At 55.9% G+C, this 19,941-nt stretch overlaps 1 protein-coding gene across 1 annotated transcript in view; it reads right to left on the reverse strand.

Annotated features, from left to right (window-relative positions):
* ADD2 (adducin 2) overlaps positions 1-19,941 on the reverse strand; it is a 119,387-nt gene that overhangs the window by 13,554 nt on the left and 85,892 nt on the right. Inside the window, exons 6-14 of the mRNA XM_006129099.4 lie at positions 19,528-19,677; positions 16,947-17,090; positions 15,645-15,743; positions 9,582-9,758; positions 6,807-7,064; positions 5,745-5,864; positions 4,932-5,021; positions 4,080-4,245; positions 2,986-3,105 (exon numbers count right to left, since the gene is read on the reverse strand). Of these exons, the coding sequence (XP_006129161.1) occupies positions 2,986-3,105; positions 4,080-4,245; positions 4,932-5,021; positions 5,745-5,864; positions 6,807-7,064; positions 9,582-9,758; positions 15,645-15,743; positions 16,947-17,090; positions 19,528-19,677 (1,324 nt within the window). The remainder of the gene's footprint in view (positions 1-2,985; positions 3,106-4,079; positions 4,246-4,931; positions 5,022-5,744; positions 5,865-6,806; positions 7,065-9,581; positions 9,759-15,644; positions 15,744-16,946; positions 17,091-19,527; positions 19,678-19,941) is intronic.

The following is a 19,941-nucleotide window of genomic DNA, read 5'->3' on the forward strand; positions in this document are numbered from 1 at the left end:
CTTTTTAAACCTCTGGAATATAGATTATTCTAAGAGTTATGTTTTAAAGAAGGTCAGAAGTCACTAGTGCCCTCTAACCTCCCTCTCCAAACTCTCCTGTTAGCTGTTCCTGGTCGCTGAGTCACAGGCTTATATAGCTCTGGTAGCCCCTCCCCCTGACTGAGGCTCAGCCAATTAACAGAGGCTTCTAGATTTCACACCAAGGAAATAATGCAAAGGGATTCTAAGCTGGCTAGGGCTGAAGAAAGAAAGAAGCTTCAGTTCAGTACAGCTGAGTGACATTGTTTCAGCTCAGTTTTCCCCCCCCAGCAAAATGCAGATTCGGTGACACCTTTCACCTTTGACACCTTTGCCAAATTGCAAAAAAAGAGTACAAAATATTCTGAAACAATCTTTGCCGCTGAGAAACGCTCACGAGGCGTGCAGCGCTGCATCCCCCTGGACCCAGAGCCCTGCAATATCCTTAACTGTACACGGCCAAGGGCTTGAAACCTGCCCAGACTCAGGTCTCCGGCATGAGCCCTGAAAGTATCTGGAACACTGTGTTTTGTTTTAATTCACCCACTCAACTCAAGTAACGATGTACCTTCAGAAATCGTTTCAAACATTCCTTCTTCTGTGCTGTTCTTTAGGACACTAAGGTGCAACGTGTATATGCAACAGCAGAAAGTCATACGCACAATGGGGACAATGGGAAAAGAACTGCGAGAAAAGCTGTTTATAGCAAGTGTACGTGGCTTTCTGCAGTTTTGATGCCGGCCATGTGAATTCACATAGTCATTCAGATGGCAATTGTTGGTGTTTGAAAATCAGTAAGCAAGGACAAAACGTTGCTTTCTGATCTGCTGGCAGATCTCAGCTCCTATATTCCATTCCTCCTCCGTGCTCAGATCCCCCACTGAGCTCAAGTGGACGTTTCGTGAACAGGGTGAGCAGAAAAGCTTCAAGCCTGCCTGGGAAAAATGTTGTCCATTAAGCAGATTTTGTGATATTGGCTCTCTGCTTCTGAGGGTGGGAGATTCCTTCTACAAAGACCTGAGGCTACAGCTGGCTCCTTTTTACAGCATTCAGATCTGTCATTGGGGGAAGAGGCATGGGGGATAAAAATAGAGCATAAAAATAAATCCTCGACATCTTGAACAAGGAAAAAGCCATAGCGACTCTTCTAAAATAGCATGTGAGTACATTAGAAAGGGCCCTTTCTTTCAAAATTCTCTGAAATGAGAAGCATTGGCATCTTAAGAGAGGTCTAAATTGCACATTTGGATGGTCAAATCAGCACAAGGCAGGTAAAGTGGGAACTTTCAAGTTGTGCTTACACACAATGGCGAGGGGTCCTAGAGAAATGACAGAATTTATTATGAGAATAATGCTTTGCTTTCATATAATACTTTCCCACAGTAGATCTCAAAATGCTGCACAAAGCAATCATGATCCCCATTTTACAAATGGGGAAACTGAGGCATAGAGGGGGACCTTATTTGCCCTAGGTCACCCAGCAGGCAAGGAGCTAAGCTAAGATTCGCATGCAGGACTTTCAAGTATCAGTCTGGTGCTCTGTCCAATAGGCCATACTGCCTCTGAGCCTAAGAGCTGGTCTGAGTAGCCAAATGCAGAACTTGCAGGTTCTATTACAGTGCCCAACATTTGAAAACTGGTCCCTATTGGCCTCCCGTACAACTACGGCCTGGAGCTGAGCAAACTGAGAGCTAGCCAGTTTGGAGGCATTGTTCCTGCTCCCTGCTGTGAATGTACTGTAAGACTCCAGCCCCCCCCCCCCCCCCCCCCGTCTCCCTGGTGAGAAGCGCCCCACCTCCCGCAAGGCGATGGCATGTGAGCTTAGAAAACAGCCTCTCTATACTTACTACAGTGACAAGTATTCAGAATCAGAGGTAAGTCCTTTGATGGAAAGCAACACATGGAAAGAGAAAGGAAGACATTGTGGAGACAGACATACACCAGCACAATGAGACACAACGTGACACAATGAGAGCAATAGGAGTAACACCACCACATTTACCTTCACGGACCAGGTCGCGTCTGTGCCTGGGGCTGCCAGATGCTTTCCTTGTCCCCAGCGAGCTGCATCTCTGATGTGAGGAGCCTGCTGACAACTCACACTCTTGCTCTCCCCTCGTTATGCCCAGCTAACAATTACCCAGGGCTGCCCTGTTTGGATTCTGACTAGCTAATGCAGTGCCCTCTGATGGTGTTAGGTTGCCCCTGCCCGTACATGGAAATCCGAGGCAGGAGATAGATATTCTGGGGCACTTGGGACCAGCACACACAGGTGATGACTCAGAGCTCACTGGAGTCAGTAGGAAGATGCCAGTTGATTGCCAGCATTTTCTTCTGACACCTCCCCTCAACCTGCTTCTCCTTGCTCCCATGCCCTAGTGTTTGTTATGGTTGCTTGTTTCCAATGCTTTTGTAACGCACACGCCTTCTGGGTGTGGTGCTGCCCCGGCAGCACGCTGAGGGACTGTACACTAGACCCCTTACAGAAAGAAAGAATGAGATCGTGCTACAGCCTTTGCTAATAAGCAGCTGGCTTTTAGCTCAAGCAGCAGCGGCTCAGGCACTGAGCTCCAGAGGTCTCAGGTTCAGTTCCGCCTGTTGGCGTTGCGCTTTGGGGCAAGGGCTGTGTCTTTCTGTGGGGTCGTACAGCGCCTGACACAATGGAGCGCTTATTCTGGGTGAGGCCTGTGGGTGCTGCTGTAAATCATAAATAAATAGGCACGTCTTCCTTCCAAAGGCCTCCTGCCTGATTTGCTGGCCCAGAACTTATGGCCATAATAACCCGGCCTCCTCCATCACAGAAAATTGAGCCTTGATTCTCTTTCCACTGGTGGAGAATGCCCCTCCCTACCTCCAGTCGGCCCAGGCCTCTCAGGATGCGACTGCAGAATCACTCCTTGCTCCCCCCTCCCCCAGCAGTCCCCACAAATGCTCTGGTTCTCGCCATGCAGCACAGGCTGGTCTTACCATCTGACGACTTGGTGGGGGACACAGGTGGGCTCTTTGGTGGAGGCTTTGTGGGACTTTGCTCTGGGGAAGCAGAGGGGGACTTCACGGGAGAGGCCTCCACGCTGGCGTCTCTCTCCCCTAGAGGTAGAGAAAATATCCACTTGCTACGGAAGATATCGGGGAGATCCCAAAGGGCACGCTCCCCTGGGCACGGCTAGTTGGGACATATTGGCTCCAAGCCCAAATGGCTTGGAAGACGTAGAGGGTTTTGGGGAGTGCTGTGCACACTCGCACTGGTTAGCAGGGCCATGTCGTTAGGATTTATGGGGCCTACACAATACTGGTGCCCCCCAGCGGGGAGGGACGATGGGTTTTCACAGACGTGATTTTACAATCCTCAGGAGCCCACAAATGAAATAGTTTTAAAGCAAATTTTTAACTAAGGTCCTGTCGATTAGCACAGCGAAGTCAGAAACCGACAGTATGTACCTGGGGTTGGCCAATGCCTGTGAAATGGCTTCATTGCCACCTGAATGGCTCCTTCGTAGCTTCAGTGTCGGCTAATAGCTCTGGCCAGCTTTGCCACTTGGAAGTTAACTAGCTCCTCTCCAGAGGAGGCAGAGCTGCAGAGCTGGGACAGGAAGAGCGGGCGGGTGGGCATGCAGACCCAGCAATGCCCCACGTTTTCGGGTGCCTTACGCTGCTGCGTATTCTGCATATGGGTAAGGCCAGCTCTGCCGGTTAGAGCACTGGCTAGGGACGTGAGAGAGCCTGATTCCTGTCCCTGTTCTGCTCGACTCAGAGTGATCTGGGATGGAAGACTCCACTCTGGACCAAGCAGAGCACGGACATGAACCTGAAACCCCTGGCCAGTGCCCTAGCTGCTACCTCGCCTCCCTCCCTTCCCCCACACTTTTGGTCCAAACCCAGGCATGTCAATGCAAGTTCATTTCCACATGACTAGTTGGGAGGTTTGGGTTGCAGTCTTACGTGGGACAAAACGAAACCGCAGTGGAAACCGCAGTAGGTGCCGTGAAATGGAACAGTGGCCTCCAGTCCACCCTGCCTCCGAGTCCCACCTGCACATGACCGAACACGGCCGGGATATTTACCTTCGAGTCCCAGCTTCTTTCTTTCCACCTCTTGCTTGTACTCCTCCAGCTCTTGGTCGGTGAGCTGGCTGAACGGGTTGGGAGGCTCTGGCTCAGGAGGCAGCTCCTCCGGCAAGAGGTCTTTGGCCTCCGTGTCGGCTCTGGAAGCCAGCTGACTCTCCGCGGACTGAAACCAACCGCAGAGACGGCATTGCATCGTCAGCGCGGGCGCAGGGGGAGGGCTTGGCGGCTTTTATGGGCCATCAAACCCTCTTTGGTCCCCCTGAAGCTCGGCCCGCTAGGAGCCCAGCCTGCAGCTGATGGGCCGATCCTGAGCGCTCCCTTGTAGGGGCCAAAGCCCCGTGTGCAGCAGAACTGGCCCAGCTGCATGGCACAAGGGGAGCGGGCTGTGGGGAAGGCACATGAGCCCCGTGCAGTATGAGCTCAGCTCCTGGGGGGCAGGAGCCCCTCGTGGGGCGGCTGCAGGGCGAGGGGCTAGGATCCAGGGCTCCGTGCGACACTGCTGTCCATGGTGCAGCACAGCTTTGAAGCAGAGACAGGTCCGCTCCCACTCTGAGCTGGGAGGGGGGCCCTCAGAGCCTTCTACTCCACCTGCACACGGCGACATGGCTACGTTGTTCCTTTCCTCTGCACCTGTTCTTGGTGTCAGCCGCCCACCCTTACTACTAGAGAAAAGGGGCAGGCTTGGATCAAGATGCCCCCGATCTGACATCCACAGCGGGAGCCCGCCTGCTTATTCCCCCTTAACGCACCCCCGGCTGCTGCCTAGTCTACAGAGCTGAAGGAGAGCCAGGGGGGTTTCCTGCTCTGTAACATTCCCCGTGAATCTAGCCCCTTTGTTCAGGAGAGTACCGGACTCCTGCTCTTCTCTGCTATCACGCTGGCTAAGAGCTGCGACTGGGGTCCTGCCGACTTCACATCCTGGCGGTTTTGCTCCCGAATCTGTGGGTGAAAAAAAATCAACTAATAAGTAAAAAAACCTGAAATAAAAGTCTAGACAAAATAGCCGAGGGGCATGCTGGTAGAGCAGGCCTGACTCGCCCCTGCTTCGCAGCCCGGAGTGTCATTTAAACCTGGGCTCAGGGAGCAGAAAAAGCGCTTGGCACTAGGATCAGTGATAACACACAGAGAAAAAAAGGAGAGTTAAGCCCAGAATCTCGTTCTCCTCAGCTGCCCGTCTGAATCCAGTTTAGCTCAGTAGCGATTGGCTGGCCCTTGGGCTGTGTGAGACGAGCCAGGTCTTAGCCCCGGTCCTAAAGGACGGGGAGTTGGAGTGTGACCCTGGAGCTATTTGGAATTCCCTCTCCGCCAGGAGGCCAGGGCCCTACTGGGTCACCGAGTGGGTTTCCCTCTGACCTACGATGGTCCGTTCAGGTCAGGGCAGAGTCATGTTTACAAGGCAGCACTCGGGAAAGGGTACATGCAACCTGCTCGCGTGCCCGCTCTGGTGGTGAACAGAGGACCTCAGAGCTGTGAGTCCGGATCCCGCCACCGTCTCTAAACTTGCTGATAAAATGAAGAGACAGAGTAAGAAAGGAAGCGGCTCCCTGGTTGCCTTCCAGGGTCTCGAAGGAATATACTGGCTCTCGGCCCCATGGGAACTAAGACCTGCCAAATCGGACGCCAGAGAGTGGGGTGACGAGAGAGGTCTGAGAGCTCCCATACCTTGTTCCGCATTTCCAGCACTTCCTGCGGGTCTGTGTAGAGAGGCACAAATTGGTTGGGGTTTTCAATTCGGATCGGGGTCCCACTGCTGGCTTTTTCCACCTCGTCGGCCTTCAGCCACTGGCCCACGCCCGGGACAGGGTAGGGAAAAGCAAAGAAAATGCATCAAGACCGGAATTGCAGCATCACTAACACTCAGGAGAAACATGGACCCAGCCAATGAGTCTGTGACCCATCACAGGATTTTGGATGCTCCGAATTTCACAGACAAATTTCACAGAGCAAGGTAGGGTCCCTTACCGAAAAAGGGACCAGAAGCAAAATTCAGGAAACTGAATGTGGATTCAGATCTTCCTTCACATTTCAAGTTTTGGTTCAGCCCATCCGGGTTCAACTCTATCTGGATTCTGATGTGCACAGCTTGAGGGCTTTGCCTGGACTTGTGTCTAGTAAGTAATTGTTAAATTCTGATCCAAATCTTTAATGTATATATCCTACATGCCCCTGTGAGGCAGGGCAGGGCTATTATCCCATCACACAGATGGGGAACTGAGGCTAAGTGACAGGCCCAAGGTCACATAGGAAGTCAGTGGCAAATTAAGGACTTGCGTGTGCATTCTCCAGAGCCCCAGGCCCACTGCCCCTCTCGTCCTGTCTATGCCCCAGGTGACACCATGCTGGTAGAAGCCCTGTCTCTCAGTAGAAGAGGAAAGTGAACATTTTTATACAGGCCATTCGTCAATTTTGTGTGGGCTTCCTGTGGTCCCTGTTACTACAGGGAAGCAGCTTTGCTATGTGGGACCCGAGGGGTTGTTTTCAGGGATGGGTGAGCTGGTTTGAATACAAACTGCTCTTCCCTCAGACCTGGAAGGTGAGGACTTATTAGGGGTCCTACTTGGTTCCTGGCCTGAGCCCCTTACTGTGCGAGGAGTTGGGCTTGTCCAACCAAGAGAATATCTGAGTCAGCTCCAAGCATCCATTGGGCCTTTCTGCCGTTGCACAGCACGTTGGCCCTGTTCCTTTCAGACGCTGTCTCCTACTCAGCACCCATCCCCCCCTTACCGTGGTCTTGGTCCGCTGGCTGCCTGCGCTTCTCTGGTTCTCCTCAGCAACGTTCACCCGCATGTAGGTGTTGGGTGTGTTTAGCCAGCGGGTCTTCTCCTTCTGCTGCTTCTGGGCGTGCTGCCGGAGGGTGGCAATGGGAGCAGCCTCCTCCTCAAAGACAAACGACGTCACGGTGGCAGGAATCAGCACGTCGCTTTTATGCTTGGTTTTCTCCTGGACAAAGGGGTGCCGGTAGGTGTAGCCTGTTCGGTAGCCCTGGAGGGACACAAGCAGTTTGCTTCTTTACTTGGAACATTCCCGCTATTAGGACTGGGGGGGGGGGGGGGGGAGGTTGGAGGGAGAGGGGGAAGGGTAGAGAAAAAAAAGTCATGGGGTCGAAACAGACCTAGGGGTTGGTCTGATTTTTTTGGTTTGTTTCCCATGGAAATTTTGATTAATGTTTTTTGGCTGCCCAAACCCTGGATTTCTTGGAATGGGTCACTCAAAAATAAAAGCTGCCATGAGGACTTCAACTTTTCTGACCACATATATACAGATATTTTAAAAGTGCTGCAGCAGACAAAGCAACCCCATTGTAAAACGTAAGCGTGTTGCATTTTCAGGTCTTGAAATAAAGGCCGTTTTGTTTTGAAGCCACATGGATTTTGGTCCAGCTCTGCTACCTGCCCATCTACCTCCTGCCAAACCAGTGCTATCTGCTGCCCAGGTCTCTTCCTCTTCCCTGCCAAGACCAGCGCTTGTACAGGCAGTCCCCGAGTTATGTGGATCCGACTTATGTCGGATCCGCAGTTACAAACGGGGCCCTCCCTCTCCCTGGTCTCCAGCAGACCAGGGAGAGGAAGCAAAGCGGTGGAACACGCGGGCAGCGGACAGCCCAGACGCGGCTGGGCTGTCAGCTGGCCGCGTGTTCCGCCGCTTTGCTCTGCTCTGCTCTGCTCCCTGTCCCCCTGGTCTGCAACCCAGCAGCACCCCAGCTGCTCTGCCCCAGGTGTCCCCAAGTCAGCCACTGCTGAAACTGACCAGTGGCTGACTACAGGAAGCCCCTGCCCCGGGCTTCCTGGAATCAGCTGCTGATCAGTTTCAGCAGCAGCTGACTTGGGGATGCCTGGGGTTCTTAAGTTGAATCTGTATGTAAGTCAGAACTGGCATCAGTTTCAGCAGCGGCTGACGCCAGTTCCGACTTACATACAGATTCAACTTAAGAACAGACCTACAGTCCCTATCTTGTACGTAGCCCGGGGACTGCCTGTGCTACTCTCAACAGGCTCCTTCAGAGGCTGGAAGCCCTCCTGATGCTACAGAACCGATTTGCAGCCTGTTTGGCTGGCATGCCTGAGGGTTCCGGGCCGATTCCTTAATAGGAAAGCCCCGGGTGTGTTTGGTCTGGGACGCAGCACAGGAGACGTTGCCGCTCTGTTTACATTGCAGCCAGAGATGTGATCTGCAGCTTGCGCTGACCTACCTGGGCTTGGTAGAAGTAGCAGTGAGGGTTCAGCACCCAGGCTAACAACGTGTGTGTTTGCGGGGGAGGGGAGCAGGAAGCTTGCACAGCTGATTGCCATCTCCTTGCTGCTTTTAGGAAGCTGTATTGCAGCTAGCACGGGCCCACATGGCTGGGCTGCAGAGCACGCCCCTGCCCTGGCTGCTGGGCAGACACTCACCCCAAGGGTCTGGTTCTTCCCATGTAGCTTGGGGAAAGGGCACAGAAGCCCCAGTCCACGGCGCAGACCTTCAGGCTGGAGCCGGAAATGGGGTGAGGAGGCCGCAGAGCATGGGCCGGGGGAGGCTGGGAGCCCCAGGCAGCGATTCAACAGCCCCGGAGCCGGTGGCCGGGCCGGCTGCAGGTGCCCACTTGCAGTGTAGACGCGCCCTGTGTCAGCCGCACTATTCTTTGCGCACGGCACGACCTAGCGCCACGCTGGGGCTCTGGCTCAGCACCTCAGCCCCCCCGGCTGTGCAGCCCCCCTGCTTCCCAGTTAGTCCTGCGTTGGGCTCAGGGCTGCAGTGGGGCGGGGTCCCCTCCCCCCGGCATGAAGCTACCAGGGCTGGCAGTGGGGAGTCTCTCCGCGCTGGCCCCAGCATGGAGCTGCCTGGCACAGGAAAGGGGCCCCTGCTCACCATCCCCAGCAGGGAGCCGCTCAGGTAAATCTGAGCACCAGCCACTCACCCCACCTTGAGCTCCCCCTCCCCCTGTGCAGAGCCTGTGCCCCTCTTATACCCCAACCCCCAGCGCTGGAGCCCTCCCCAACCTGGAGCCTCCCTCCTGCACACCAAACCCCTCATCCCCAGCAGAGTCCTTCCACCTCAACCCTCTGCCCCTGCTCTGAGCCCCTCAACCTCAGCCCCACCTAGAGCCCACATCCCATCTGGAAACCTCCCCCTCCTGCACCCCAGCCCTGGGCCCTCCGCCACTCAGAACCCCTCCCCCCATGAATCGTTATATGCACCAGCATGAGGGCGATGTGTTGCACGTCACCTCTGTGCCTCACGTCCGCGCCACATCGGTGCACAGAACAAAATTCATTCCGCTCAGGGGGTGGAAAAATCCAGGGGGGATCAAGAGGGAAGAGACTTCAGAGAAATGCTTCGTTCCAACAGCCGCGATCTGTTCACTGCTCGGCAGGCCTAGCACGCAGTACCCGGTGCTCTCCCGCAGCCCTTCCGGTCTCTGGCTGGCTGCCTTCAGCAGGCTGGCCCAGACCCCGGGAGCTCAGGGGGCCAGGAGGAAGCGTGGAGAATGACTGGCTCCGGCTAACCCAGCTGGAGACTCACCAGGTTGTCCAGCATTCTCATGAGCGCCTCGAATTCATGCTCTCCCAGGCGGCTCTTCTGCATGGGGCCGAACGTGCTCCCGGCCCATCGGACTGAGCCAACGTCGTGGGGCCGGTACTTCTCCCGCTCCAGCACGATCAGATTCTCGGCTCCCCCCGCGCTGCCCAAGGCAGAGACCTAGAGCGAAGCACAGAGAATGCAGCCCCCCGAGCAGCTGCTGGGAAAACAGCGAAAGGGCCAGATTCTCGGTTGGGCTCCACCCCACCCCCCATGTGCTCTGCAGAAAGGGGAAGGATGCTGGCTGGCAGAGAATTCCCTTGGGGGAGGGGAGTTCCCCACCAGCATAAAGCCGTGAGGTTGGGCTCCTGCAGCAGCTACTCGCCAGCCCCGCGTTGGGGGGCGACTAGAGTTACCTTCCCCCAAACTCTTTACCTCACGCACCCCTTACCTCTGTCCATGCCGCCCTCCACCGTCTGGAGCCAGGGCTGCACCTTCAGGAGCAGGGACACAGACAGAGGTAAGGGGGGCAAGACTGGGGCCACAGTTCGGGGCAAGCATGGCGCCCTGGTCACGGGGCCAGCCTGTGGGGCTGGGAGCAGAGCCCCAGGTGTGGGGCTGGCAGCTGGGACACAGGTGCAGGGTCAAACCAGAAGAGCTCTGGGAATGCGACGGGCAGCTGGGGCCCGGAGCAAAGAGTCTCGTGATGTGGGGCTGGCATCCGGGACCCTGGGCGTGGGCTCACGCCAAGAGCAGGGCCCCGGGCATGGGGCTGGCAGCTGGGGCCAGGAGTAGAGCTGGTGTTGCTCCCTCCCCACAGATTGGGGATCCCCGCGGGGGGGATCTCAGGGCGAACGTCCCCTGCCCTGAAACGCTTGCCACGGGCGACGCTAAGCCTACGAGCATGCAGGTAACTGGGTTTGCAACATCAGTCCCAGCTCGCTATGTACCGCGGATCTTTTCCTCCTCAGCGGGCCAAAGTCGCCACTGCCGGGGCCTGGCCCCCATTGCTGCACTTCCGAAGGCCGAGATACGTGTGCACCCGCATTTACCGGCCCCAGAGCTCGGAGCGTTCCCCACCTGCCCCAGGAATCCCGGGGCCTTACGAGGGGAGACAGGGGACAGGCGGAGACAGGAAACGGGCGGCAGCCGCCCAGGAGCAGCAGCACTATCCCAAAGCCCTTTGTCGACACAGCTGCCTGTGGCCGGATGTATTCCCCGCCCTTCACCTGCAGATGGCTCCCAGGCTAGGCCTTGCCAGGCACTGACCTCATTTTCCCAGCTAAAGAAGTAGGTCGCGGTGCAGTGGGGAGGCAGCGGCATGTATAATACATGACACTGATTGCAAGCGAGCTGCCTAAGCAGGGCCCTACGCTGATTCGGTGCAGCCTTGCCGGCTCCGTGCTGCACAGGAGGAGCAGAGCAGGAGAAAGGCAGCATCAGTATGTTGCATTCTCACGCTTTGCTGACAAGCTGCCGCTTAAAACGCGAAACAGAAACCGACCCCAAAGGAAACCTGCTCTAGCTGGAGGCAGGACTGCGGGAGGCGTGGCTCTTGGCACGGAGCAAGATTCAAGCCCTGGTCCTGGTGCTGATAATGCCACAATCTTCTGAGCTTGGCCCTGGTACCACCCCCATGGAAAACCTGAGCTGCTGGATGACAGCTCCCTCCTCGCGCCAAACCTTCCGACAGGCCGGTTTAGTCCACGTGGCCAGCAAGAAGCGAGGAACAACCCAACCCCCGTTTATTCCCAGGTCTGTTCTTCCCAGCGACTGTGCCCAGTTCGCCCGGCTGCTGTACTTTTGTGTGTGCTGGGTTTATGAGGCTCTGGGTGAGGGGCTGAGTTGGTGATCCCAGGGTGTTTGTCTGTGGATAGTCTAGCTGGCTAATGTTTGTCTGAGGGAGGGTGGGTTTCTAGACATGCTGGTTGAGACCACTAGGGTTGCCAGGTGTCCGGTATTCTACCGGGCCGTCCGGTATTTGCGCTCTCTGTCCGGTAAAAAAAATCAGAGAATACTGGAGACGTGCAATGTGCAATGTCCGGTATTTTCTGATTTTTCCGGCTGCGCACCGGAGGGAAGCCTGGCAGGGGCGGCGGGAGCGGATGGAAGGCAGGGCCGCGATCGCCGCTCTGGGCACGTCAGAAGCCTAGCGGGGCGGGGCGAGTGGCTGGGAGGCGGGTGCGATCGGCGCTGGGAGTTCTCTACAGTCATTTCAGCTGCAGGATAAAAAGGAGTTCTTCTAAATTCTTCTATAGCCTTAGCTTTAGAGGAATAGAAAACAATGAAAATTGCATGCACATTGGCACCATTACTTCTAATTCTCTTTACATAGAGATGTGCAGGATGAAGACTGTTTTTAATGAAGTTAAGTATTAAACATAGCATGTGTGTTTGTGGCAGTTTTTTGTTTTGTTTGTTTGTTTTGTTTTGTGTTTTGCTCGACACATTTTTAGCCCGCGTGTTCAGTATTTTTTGGGAGACCATCTGGCAACCCCAGGGACCACTGTTGTACAGAATCATGCTGACTACGGTCATGCCCTAAGCACCAGCCAAGAGATAGGCCCCAGTGGCTTAGTCCCCATTCCCTGCCCGAAGGCGCTTACAAGCGGAGCACCCAAGACAAATAGGGCAGGGGAAGGGCCACAACACATAGGCAGAGCAAACACGGGGGTGGCAGCAGCCAATGCCACATTTCACTTCTTAAGGGCAGGTTTAGCTCAGGTCAGGAGGGGATCAGCGGCATGGAAAGAAACAGGAAGGGAGGGAGGAAGGAGAGTGAGAGGGACGGGGCGGAAGAGAAGAGGGTGAGAGAGGCAGGTGTGGAGGAAAGCACTGGTCCCCTTGGGTGTTTTAACATCAGCAAAAGGCCCCAGCGTGCCAGCAAAGCTTGCTCCTCTGATTGGCACTGAAGCAGAGAGTTTGCCAGACCACGGGAGGTCAATATTTTCTAGCAGCATTACCAACACTTCCTCTGCTCACTGGGCTCTTAGGGTCTGTCGACACTACAAAGTTAATTCAAACTAACAGCCGTTAGTTCAAATTAACTTTCATAGGCGCTACACATGCAAACCGCTAGTTCAAACTTAAGTCGAACTAGTGGAGCGCTTAATTCAAACTAGGTAAACCTCATTCTACGAGGACTAACACCTAGTTCGAATTAAGTACAGGCAGTCCCCGACTTACGCGGATCCGACTTATGTTGGATCCGCAGTTACGAACGGGGCTCCCCGGAGGACACGGACTGCGGGACCTCGCGATCCTGCCGCCCGTGTACTCCGGGGCTTTCTCTGCGTCTCCCTGGTCTGCAGACCAGGAAGACGCGGAGCAAAGCTGCGGAGGGGCTCGGGCAGCGAGGCAGCCCAGGCGCGCCTGGGCTGCTCTGCTGCCGGCTTCCCCGAGGCTTTGCAAAGCCGCGGGGGGGCTGCCTCGCTGCCTCGCTTTGCAAAGCCTCAGGGAAGCCGGCAGCCGGACAGCCCAGACGCCCTGCGGCTGTCCCGCTGCTGGCGTCCTCAGAGGCTTTGCTCCCCGTCTCCCTGGCAGACCAGGGAGACTGGGAGCAAAGCCACGGAGGACCCAGGTGGCGGGACCGTGGTGCGTCTCGGTCCGCCACCCGTGTCTTCCTGGTCTGCTGGGGTGGGGGGGGAGCAGCTAGTACGCCCTCCCCCCCCCCAGCAGACTAGGCTTTTCTCCAGACGCCTGTGGCAGAGCAGCTGGGGCACTGCCGGTTGGTCCCGCAGCGTCGCTCTGGGCGCTACTGGACCAACCCGGCAGCACCCCAGCTGCTCTGCCCCAGGCGTTCTGATTCAGCCGCTGCTGGTCAGTTTCAGCAGCAGCTGAATCAGGACGCCTGGGGCAGAGCAGATGGGGAGCTGCTGGGTTGGTCCAGTAGCACCGAGGAGCGGCGCTACTGGAGCAACCCAGCAGCACCCCAGCTGCTCTGCCCCAGGCGTCCCCAAGTCAGCTTCTGCTGAAACTGACCAGTGCTGACTACAGGAAGCCCGAGACAGAGTTGCTCTGCCCCGGGCTTCCTGGAATCAGCTGCTGATCAGTTTCAGCAGCAGCTGACTTGGGGACGCCTGGGGTTCTTAAGTTGATTCTGTATGTAAGTCAGAACTGGCATCAGTTTCAGCAGCGGCTGAATCTGGACGCCAGTTCCGACTTACATACAGATTCAACTTAAGAACAAACCTACAGTCCCTATCTTGTACGTAACCCGGGGACTGCCTGTAGTTCGAATTAAGGGCTGTGTAGCCACTTAATTCAAACTAGTGGGAGGCTAGCCCTCCCCAGCTTTCCCTGGTGGCCACTCTGGGCCAAGCCAGGGAAACGCTTCTGCCCCCCTCCCGGCCCCGGAGCCCTTAAAGGGGCACGGTCTGGCTAACTGAAATCATGCCGGACCACAGGTGCTGCTGGACTAGAGAGTGCCAGACTAGAGAGAGGTTCAACCTGTAGTAATAATTGTAACTGCCACTGCTGCAGCTCCAACACAGCACGGTGTTTGCAGCCAAAGACTCTTTCTGGATATGGCTCTGGCTGACACTTGCGACATCCTTACTGTGAGTCTCACAGCAGGTGCACCAGGGTGGTGGACTGACGGTGAGGCTCCCCGAGCCCAGGGAACACGTGCTGTGCCTGAAACCCCGTCCTTTGCCACGTTACACCCTCACTTCGACTGTGAGCTTGTCAGGACCGATTGGAACCTGATCATGTTGACAGGGGAGCAACGCCACTGACTTCGGTGGAGTTATTCCTGATGGACACTGGTGTACGCAAATCGGGGCCACTGTCTTTTATTCAGCATTAAAGTGCTACTCACTTTTATGGCACCCTATCAACAAGGAATAATTGCCACAAGTGATGCAGCACCTCGCCCCATGGGAGCTTCGGCTGAGCTGTAAAGACTTAGAGGGAGAAGTTTCCAAACCAGCCTTTGCTAATCTCTGCTCTCACTGACATCCATGGTAAAACTCCCAGAGACTTCAGTGGGAACTCATCTAGGCCAACGGCAAGCCCTGCAAATCCCAGTCAGTAGTGGAGGAGAAGGCAAAGGTCCAATTCAAGTTCAGCTGCTGAAACACACGACTAAGGGAGGAGGGTACGAAAACCTCGCCAGCAAATAAAGCTGGAAAAAAAGAGAAGTTGGTTTCCGTCCCTGACGCCAGTTCCAGGGATCGCCCAGTAGAGGGGGATACATGATCAGTGCAATCTAGCCAGACGGTCCTCTGTCTCCACCCAACTCCAGTGCAAGCCCTAGTTATCTGCTCCTTGGGGGACAGCTCCCACGGGTGAACACAATGCAGCCAACTACGCACGCCAAGCACTAGAGTAAGTCCATGGCTGTGGCTGGAAACGCCGCAGTGACGCTACTGCACAGTCTAGTACTTGGGACGGCTGCTGGAGTTCTTCTCGCAGTGGTAAGTTGCAAACAGAGGATGCAGCGTGTCTGGCTTGCAGTGACCCTGGTCTCTCCCCATATTAGTCATTCGGGACACAGACGTGGCTTAGGAAATCAGCCCGGCGCGTCTGCCTGTCAGTCTGTACGGGTGGGGAACAGACAGGGAGCAGGCAGTTTCATCTTTATCTTATGGGAGCCACTGCGACTCTGCGGTGACAGGGGGGCATAAGTCCTCGGGGGGCTGGCTAGCTGGAGTTTGTATCTAAACTAGACAGATGAGCCGTGTAGCAAAGCACTGTCACAGCGAGCAACTTGGGGAACACACGGACGAGGGTGGAACAGAAGAACGGCCAGACTGGGTGAACCACACAAAGTCCAGCCCAGTGACCTGTCGGCCAACAGTGGCCAATGCCAGATCCCCAGAGGGAGGGAACAGAACAGGTAATCCTCACGTGATCCCTGTCCTGTCACCCACTCACAGACAAACAGAGGCCAGGGACACCATTCCTACCCATCCTGGCTAGTAGCCATTGATGGACCTAACCTCCATGAATCTCTCTAGCTCTTTTTTGAACCCTGTTAGAGTCCTGGCCTTCACCACATCCTCTGGCGAGGAGTTCCACAGGTTGACTGTGCATTCCAACCAGCTGCCCAGAGGAGTCACTCACCTGGATCTCACAAGCAGCCTGCAAGTGAAAGGTTTTATAAAAAGCTTCCTCCACTGTGTCGCCTAGCGTGACCACACCGTGATTTCGCAGCACCAGGATCTGCAGGGGGAAGGAAAAACAAGCTGATGCAGCCATCTCCAGTGAATCCCTGGCAAAAAGAGGCTCAGAGACACAGGCCAGCAAGAAGTTTGGGGGGTTGCCCAGCACCTGAAGGTCTCGGGAATGACTTCCAGGCTCTTTCAGCTCACAGTGTGTAAGTGACAGCAATGTTACGCCTTTGTCACATCCCAGACGGTGAGTCGTTCTGGCACTTTGTGTGGTTCACTGGCCATCTCCTTCCAATCTACTGTTGGTGGCTCTCCTCTTGCTGTGTCTGGCCCCAGAAAAGCTTTAGGAATCAAAGCCCAGGTATGTCAGGACTCCCTGCAGTCCCTGGATGAGGAAACTGAGGCACAAAGTGATTGGGTGGCCCAAACTCACACAGCAGGACAATAGCTCAGCCAGGTTAGGACCCAGATCTCTCAGTCTGGTGCTTTAACCACAGAAGGGGCCAGACTGTCAGGACAAGCCCAGGCCTAGTCTCGACCCGGGTTCCCTCTAATTTTTCCCACTCCTGAGTGGAATTAATTTTGTTACGTGCACCAATATGGTGCAATTCATGTGGCGAGGGTGGGGCCGGGGGGTTCTGAGTGTGGAGCGGACTCAGGCTCGGGGCAGAGGGTTGGGGTGAGGTGGGGTGCAGGCTCTGGGGAGGGGCCAGGGCTAGGAGCTCAGGGGGTTGGGGTGCAAGAGCTCTGGCTGGGAGGTATGGGCTTTGGAGTGTGGCTGGGCAGAGGGTGAGGTGCAGAGGTGTGGGGTGGGGGCTTGGGACCAGGCCGTGGTAGGGGGGCTTCAGAGCCAGGGGGTTCCAGGGCCAGGCAGGTCTGAATGCAGCGAGGGGAGAGAGGTCCTAGAACAGGCCACCTGGGCCTCGCAGGGTCGATTCGGGAGGGCCAGGCCACAGCAGGGGTCCAGGGGCAGCAGCAGGAGAGGGCTGGGGCCAGGCCACAGTTTCCTTCGCAGGGGGGAGAGGTGCCTGGAGGCTAGGTTGGGGGAGGAGCAACGTGGATGCTTTGAATACCCGCACAGCGCTAACTAGGCAGCTGCGTTTCCGTGCAGCCTGCAGGGAACTCAGGTCTAGACCCAGATCCGAGTGCCACCTCTTCAGCCCAACTCCAGTGAAAACATCACTGGCCGAGCGGCGTGAGCCGGCTCATCGGACGCAACGTCTTTCCGTGCAGGGAGCGCCTCTCTTCCTCTCACCTTGCAGGTTGGTCCAAGGCACTTCTGTAACTCGATCCTGTCCGCCTCGTCCTCCATCTCGCCGTTGAAATCAAAGTACACCATGCTGCCCAGCAGCAGTGCATCGTGGGAGACAGGGAGGATGCCGCATTTCATGGCAGACACCTGGCGCGCAGCGAGAACACAGGAGGCAAAGGGGAAGATCAGCATTTTGGTTCCCTCGAGTTGACACTAACGCAGCTCTCGCGAGTCTCTGCTCAGCCTTCACACCCGCACCCTGTGGCCACAGGAAGGCCCGGCTGTTGCACTTTCACTGCCCTGATCCTGCATCCTGAGCATCCTTCTCCTGCTCTCTCGGTGCAATCGACAGGAGCTGAGGGTGACCAGCATCTCTCAGGAGCGGCCCCTCAGGTCAGCGGTTGCATCAACTGATCAATTCATGGGCACAGGAAGCAAGGGAGGTTTAGCAGGTCTGTGGAGTAGGGCTGTTAGCTATAGTCATGTACATGGTTAGCCCAGAGGCAGCAGTGCGGAGGGGCGGGGGGCTGGAGGGAGCCAATACACCCCGGGAACTGGCTTTTAAGCCAGCTCTTCATGTATGTCAGCTCCACAGAACTGCCTTCCCCCTTCCTTGCTGCCTCCTACAGAGGTGGGGGGGAGGCGGGAGCCAGTGCTCCCCATAAACCCCGGCTTTGCAGAGCCGCTTCCCCTGCACTGCTGCCTCTGCATCAGAGGGAGCAGCGTGGGAGGGGGGCAGGCGGGATGCCAGCGTAGCCCCTCTCTCTGAGGAGCTCCGACCCCTGTGGACAGGGGCTGCTACCGCTCCGTGCTGCTGCCTCAGATACAGAGGCAGCAGTGCAGGATGGCGGGGGCTCCCTGGAAGTGGGGCCGGGAGTGCCCTGGCTGGCGGCCCCGCCCCCAGAGATTATTGAATAATCATGTAACCAATAAGATTTTGTGCAATTACACGATTATTTGATTAAGCAGCGTCTAACATCCCCAGTGAGGAATGAGCCTCTGCCATCAGCACCAATAAAGGGAACCTGGGAACGCTGCAGTTGTGTAGCAGTCGCGTATTTTGGCCTTTTTTCTCCCAGGGGTGGCACCATTCACTCACTTTCATGCATCGCACCCACCCGCAGCTTCTTGCGTCACTTTAGCAGCATTAAGCAACGGACTGAAGGTCGGTCAAATGACGTTCGGAGGGAAGACTGTTTATTTATGAACTAGCGGAACACGAATGTATCGGAGAAGGGCTAAAGTGAGGGGCACATGGAGCCCCTTAGGAGGGCTATGCTTCGTCTCAGTGCGGCAGACACAGCCCCGTTCTGTGTAACCCCCCTCCCCATGCAGTTGCATGCAGGGGCAGGTAGTCTCACAGCACCCCTGTGCGTCAAGTAGTATCCCCACAGAACAGGGGGGAAACTGAGGCACCGAACCATTACACAACTTGCCCAAGGTCACGTCGTCTGGGACCAAGGTGGCACCAGAACGCCCAACTCCAGAGTCCTAGCCCTTTGAAGGGTTTCAATCATCTACGCACAAGCAAAGACCATGTGTGCGCTCAGGGGACGGGGGAGGTATTATCAATTCCTGGGTACGGTTTTGAAGAGCAGGTTGAATGAATCCCATTCGAGACTCTGCCTCACCGAGCACAGCTCTCTAACTGCCCGTTAAGAATGACGCTAGGTCGTAGGATGACCTCGTGCGGGACTTTTGGTCTAGCAAAGTCACTTCCTTTGAGTTTTGTCCCAGGATCCACAAATGCTGTGGCTGCCAGGCACATCCTCGTAGGCCGATATTAGTTCGTTTCCCTCCGGAAATGAACCTTAGTACCACTGCGTCGGGGGGGAGCCGAGTTAGTCTGTAACTGGAAAAACTTCAACAACAACAAATGGTCTTGTGGCTCCGTAGAGACTAACAAAACGATGGTGTCGTGAGCTTTCGTGGCTCAGGACACCATCCACGTTTTGTTAGTCTCTACGGTGCCACGAGACTATTTGTTGTTGTTGAAGTTTTTCTTAGGACCACCGTGCAAGAGGCCCCTCTCCTGCCACTGAGAGCAGCCGCCGAGGGAGTGATGCGTTTGAGAGACTCCTGGAGCAGGGAGGCCCCGCAAAGATCTCAGCGCCACAGAGACGAGTCACGTGTTATTAATGTTACACAATTAACAGGGAGCCTGAACTAAGCCTGGGATTCCTCACTCTCCCGACCTCTCTCCCCATGTTCAGAGAACTCTGCAGTTCTCTACAGCAGCAATGCAAACCATGGGAAACCGTGCAGCGAATGAGGCTGAGAAGTAAACCCTCTGGGCCTGGGTGTTACTGGAGGTACGGGGACAGGAGCAGAGCATTCTGGGTGTGAGGAGCTAGCCTGAAGGCCCTTATGAATAAATTACTGCAGGGTTCTCCCTGTGGTCCTACAGGGAATGTTAATGGGACCTTCGCCACCTCAGGTTAGCGCCTGTGAAATCGGGGTCACCCTGAGCAGCTTCAACACTATTATCCTCTCTCTCAGCTTCTCCGCCCCAGCCCTGGCACCTCAGCAGCCCGGAGCCGGCCAACGGAAGAAGGGAGCAAGCATGGCCGAGGGGGCTGCTTACCGCAGCAGCGGCAGGCGTGTGTGAGTGGACGATGCATCTGACATCGGGTCTGGCCGCGTAGATGGCTGAGTGCAGGCTGAATCCTTGCACGTCGACGGGGAAACTGGTGCTGCCTTGCTCCACCACTTCGCCCAGGATGTTCACTTTAATCTGCAGCGAGAGGGAAAGCGGGCGGCGTGAAAGTACAGATTTACCCAGGAGGCGAGAGGGATCCACACTCCCCAGGCTCACTCCAGATCCTAAGAACGCCTGCTCCCTCGTCACCCCATGGCTCTGCTTTCCAAGAACATGGGGTTCCCTTCCAAAAGATCTGCTCTAGAAAGTATTTTGGAGAAGTTCTACGGCCTGCGTTCTATAGATCAGACTAGACCATCACAATGGTTCCTTCTGGCCTTGGAATCTGTGAATTAAGCC

Source organism: Pelodiscus sinensis, chromosome 28 (assembly GCF_049634645.1).
Source record: "Pelodiscus sinensis isolate JC-2024 chromosome 28, ASM4963464v1, whole genome shotgun sequence".
NCBI classification, from domain to species: domain Eukaryota; kingdom Metazoa; phylum Chordata; order Testudines; family Trionychidae; genus Pelodiscus; species Pelodiscus sinensis.